Source organism: Silurus meridionalis, chromosome 25 (genome assembly GCF_014805685.1).
Source record: "Silurus meridionalis isolate SWU-2019-XX chromosome 25, ASM1480568v1, whole genome shotgun sequence".
Classification (NCBI taxonomy): Eukaryota; Metazoa; Chordata; class Actinopteri; order Siluriformes; family Siluridae; genus Silurus; species Silurus meridionalis.
The window spans coordinates 275,001-277,500 of NC_060908.1; the positions used below are offsets into that span (position 1 = coordinate 275,001).

The following is a 2,500-nucleotide window of genomic DNA, read 5'->3' on the forward strand; positions in this document are numbered from 1 at the left end:
GTTATAAATCTTAATGCAACATTAATGAACATTTCACTGATGAACATTTATGAACATTCATTTCACTACAACATTTTTAGGACAAATCAGTTCAGCAGAACATCAGAGAAACCAGAGCAGGACTCAAAGGTACATTTCCATCACTTGAGCTGCATTAATGTTCTTTTACAGCTACAAACATGAAGGTACAGAAATCCACCAATCTTCAGAAGAACATGCTGCTCAGACCCACTAAACTTTAGTAGTCGCTGATTCACTGCTGTAATTTGTTTTTTCTGTGTGTTTGGACTGTAACTGATGATCTGTAAATGAGATCTACATGAGATAAGATCTAAACCCAGCTGTAGCTCCAGACCTCAGACACCAACATGTTTAATTCTCATGAGGATAAAAATGTCTGATAAAGTAAATGTGATCGATTCTCCACCACAGAGTCTCCTCAGGGTTCTCCTGTAGGTTCCTGTCCCTCACTGTGACTCTCCTCTGTCTTATAGACAAATATAATCATAGAGAATCCACATTAGAACCACAGCAGGTTCCAGTGTTCGAATCTGGTGTCCCTCAGTGTGAAGCACCTGACAGTGATACCAAGTCTGAGTGGATTTCCTCTAAATCTGATTTCATCTCAATCAGAGTCGCATGATCTACAGACATGAGAACAGCCCCAGTGTTCCTCAGCAGCTCCTCCGTCTGCATCCTGCTGGTCGCTGTTTATTATCATATTTATGACTAGTTATAGAGCTGAAGGCTAATAGAGTTTCATCACGTGGACACGCCTCCTGTAAATCATGTTTATTACAGAGTTTAGTGAAATATTTATAAATGCTAAAGTACACACACACACACACACACACACACACACACACACACACACACACACAGATTCTTTAGATGTCTGAAGAACATCACTGCAAAGTTTTATTTCCATTAGGTTCTGTGAAAGGAGGAGCAGAGAGGAACCCAGATTCCTGGTTTCAGTGTGGATGAAAGATGATAAGATGGTTTGAGATGATTATTTTGGAGATTCTCCTGCAGGTATGTTGTGTAAAGCTGTGCTTCTGCAGGTCGAGGGGATGAACATGAACATCAGCTGATGGACTTTCTGTACATTTCCACTTCTGCTCCGAACCCAGTAATGAAATTTCCCTCATGATCATTCTTGGAATTCCAAACTCACACATGAACACTGTTCAACAGTCTCACACGACCACACCATCACCCAACCACACGATCACACCATCACCCAACCACACCACCACACGTCCACACCACCACACCATCACACCACCACACAACCACACCATCACACCACCACCACCACACCATCACACCACCACACCATCACACCACACAACCACACCATCACACCACCACACCATCACACCACCACACCATCACACCACCACACAACCACACCATCACACCACCACACCACCACACAACCACACCATCACCACCACACAACCACACCATCACACCACCACACCATCACACCACCACACAACCACACCACCACACTATCACACCACCACACAACCACACCACCACATGTCCACACCACCACACCATCACACCACCACACAACCACACCATCACACCACCACCATCACCACCACACCACCACACACAACCACACCATCACACCACCACACGACCACACCATCACACCACCACACCAGCACACCACCACACGTCCACACCACCACACAACCACACCATCACACCACCACACGACCACACCATCACACCACCACCACACAACCACACCATCACACCACCACACGCCCACACCATCACACCACCACACAACCACACCATCACACAACCACACGCCCACACAACCACACCATCACACCACCACACGTCCACACCATCACACCACCACATGTCCACACCATCACCGTCCACACAACCACACTTCCACACTATCACACAACCACCGTCCACACCACCACACGACCACACCACCACACGTCCACACCATCACACAACCACACAACCACATTTCCACACCACCAGACAACCACCGTCCACCACCACACAACCACACGTCCACACCATCACCACCACACCACACACACCACCACGTCCACACCACCACACGTCCACACCATCACACAACCACACGTCCACACCACCACCCGTCCACACCACCACACAACCGCATGTCCACACCACCACACAACCACACGTCCACACCATCACACGTCCACACAACCACAGGTCCACACCCCACGTCCACACCACCACACGGCCACACAACCACACCACCACACGTCCACACCACCACACAACCACATGTGTGTGTGTGTGTGTGTGTGTGTGTGTGTGTGTGTGTATGTGTGTGTTCTCACCATGAGTCCTCCTCCGACCAGTCCTCCCATGTACTTCACTTCCTCGGTTAAGTATCCATCCTTGGCGTATGTCACCTTCCAGTCAGGAAAAAACAGAATGATGTTGCAGATAATGGAGATGAGGGCCAGGGGGTACAGACCCCCAG

The 2,500-nt window shown here is 48.6% G+C and overlaps 1 protein-coding gene across 1 annotated transcript in view; it reads right to left on the reverse strand.

Moving 5' to 3' along the window:
• Positions 1 to 2,500, reverse strand: part of tm4sf21a (transmembrane 4 L six family member 21a) — a 4,504-nt gene that overhangs the window by 1,820 nt on the left and 184 nt on the right. Inside the window, exon 1 of the mRNA XM_046838586.1 lies at positions 2,355 to 2,500. This exon is cut by the window's right edge and continues 184 nt beyond it. Coding sequence (XP_046694542.1) covers positions 2,355 to 2,500 — 146 coding nt within the window. The remainder of the gene's footprint in view (positions 1 to 2,354) is intronic.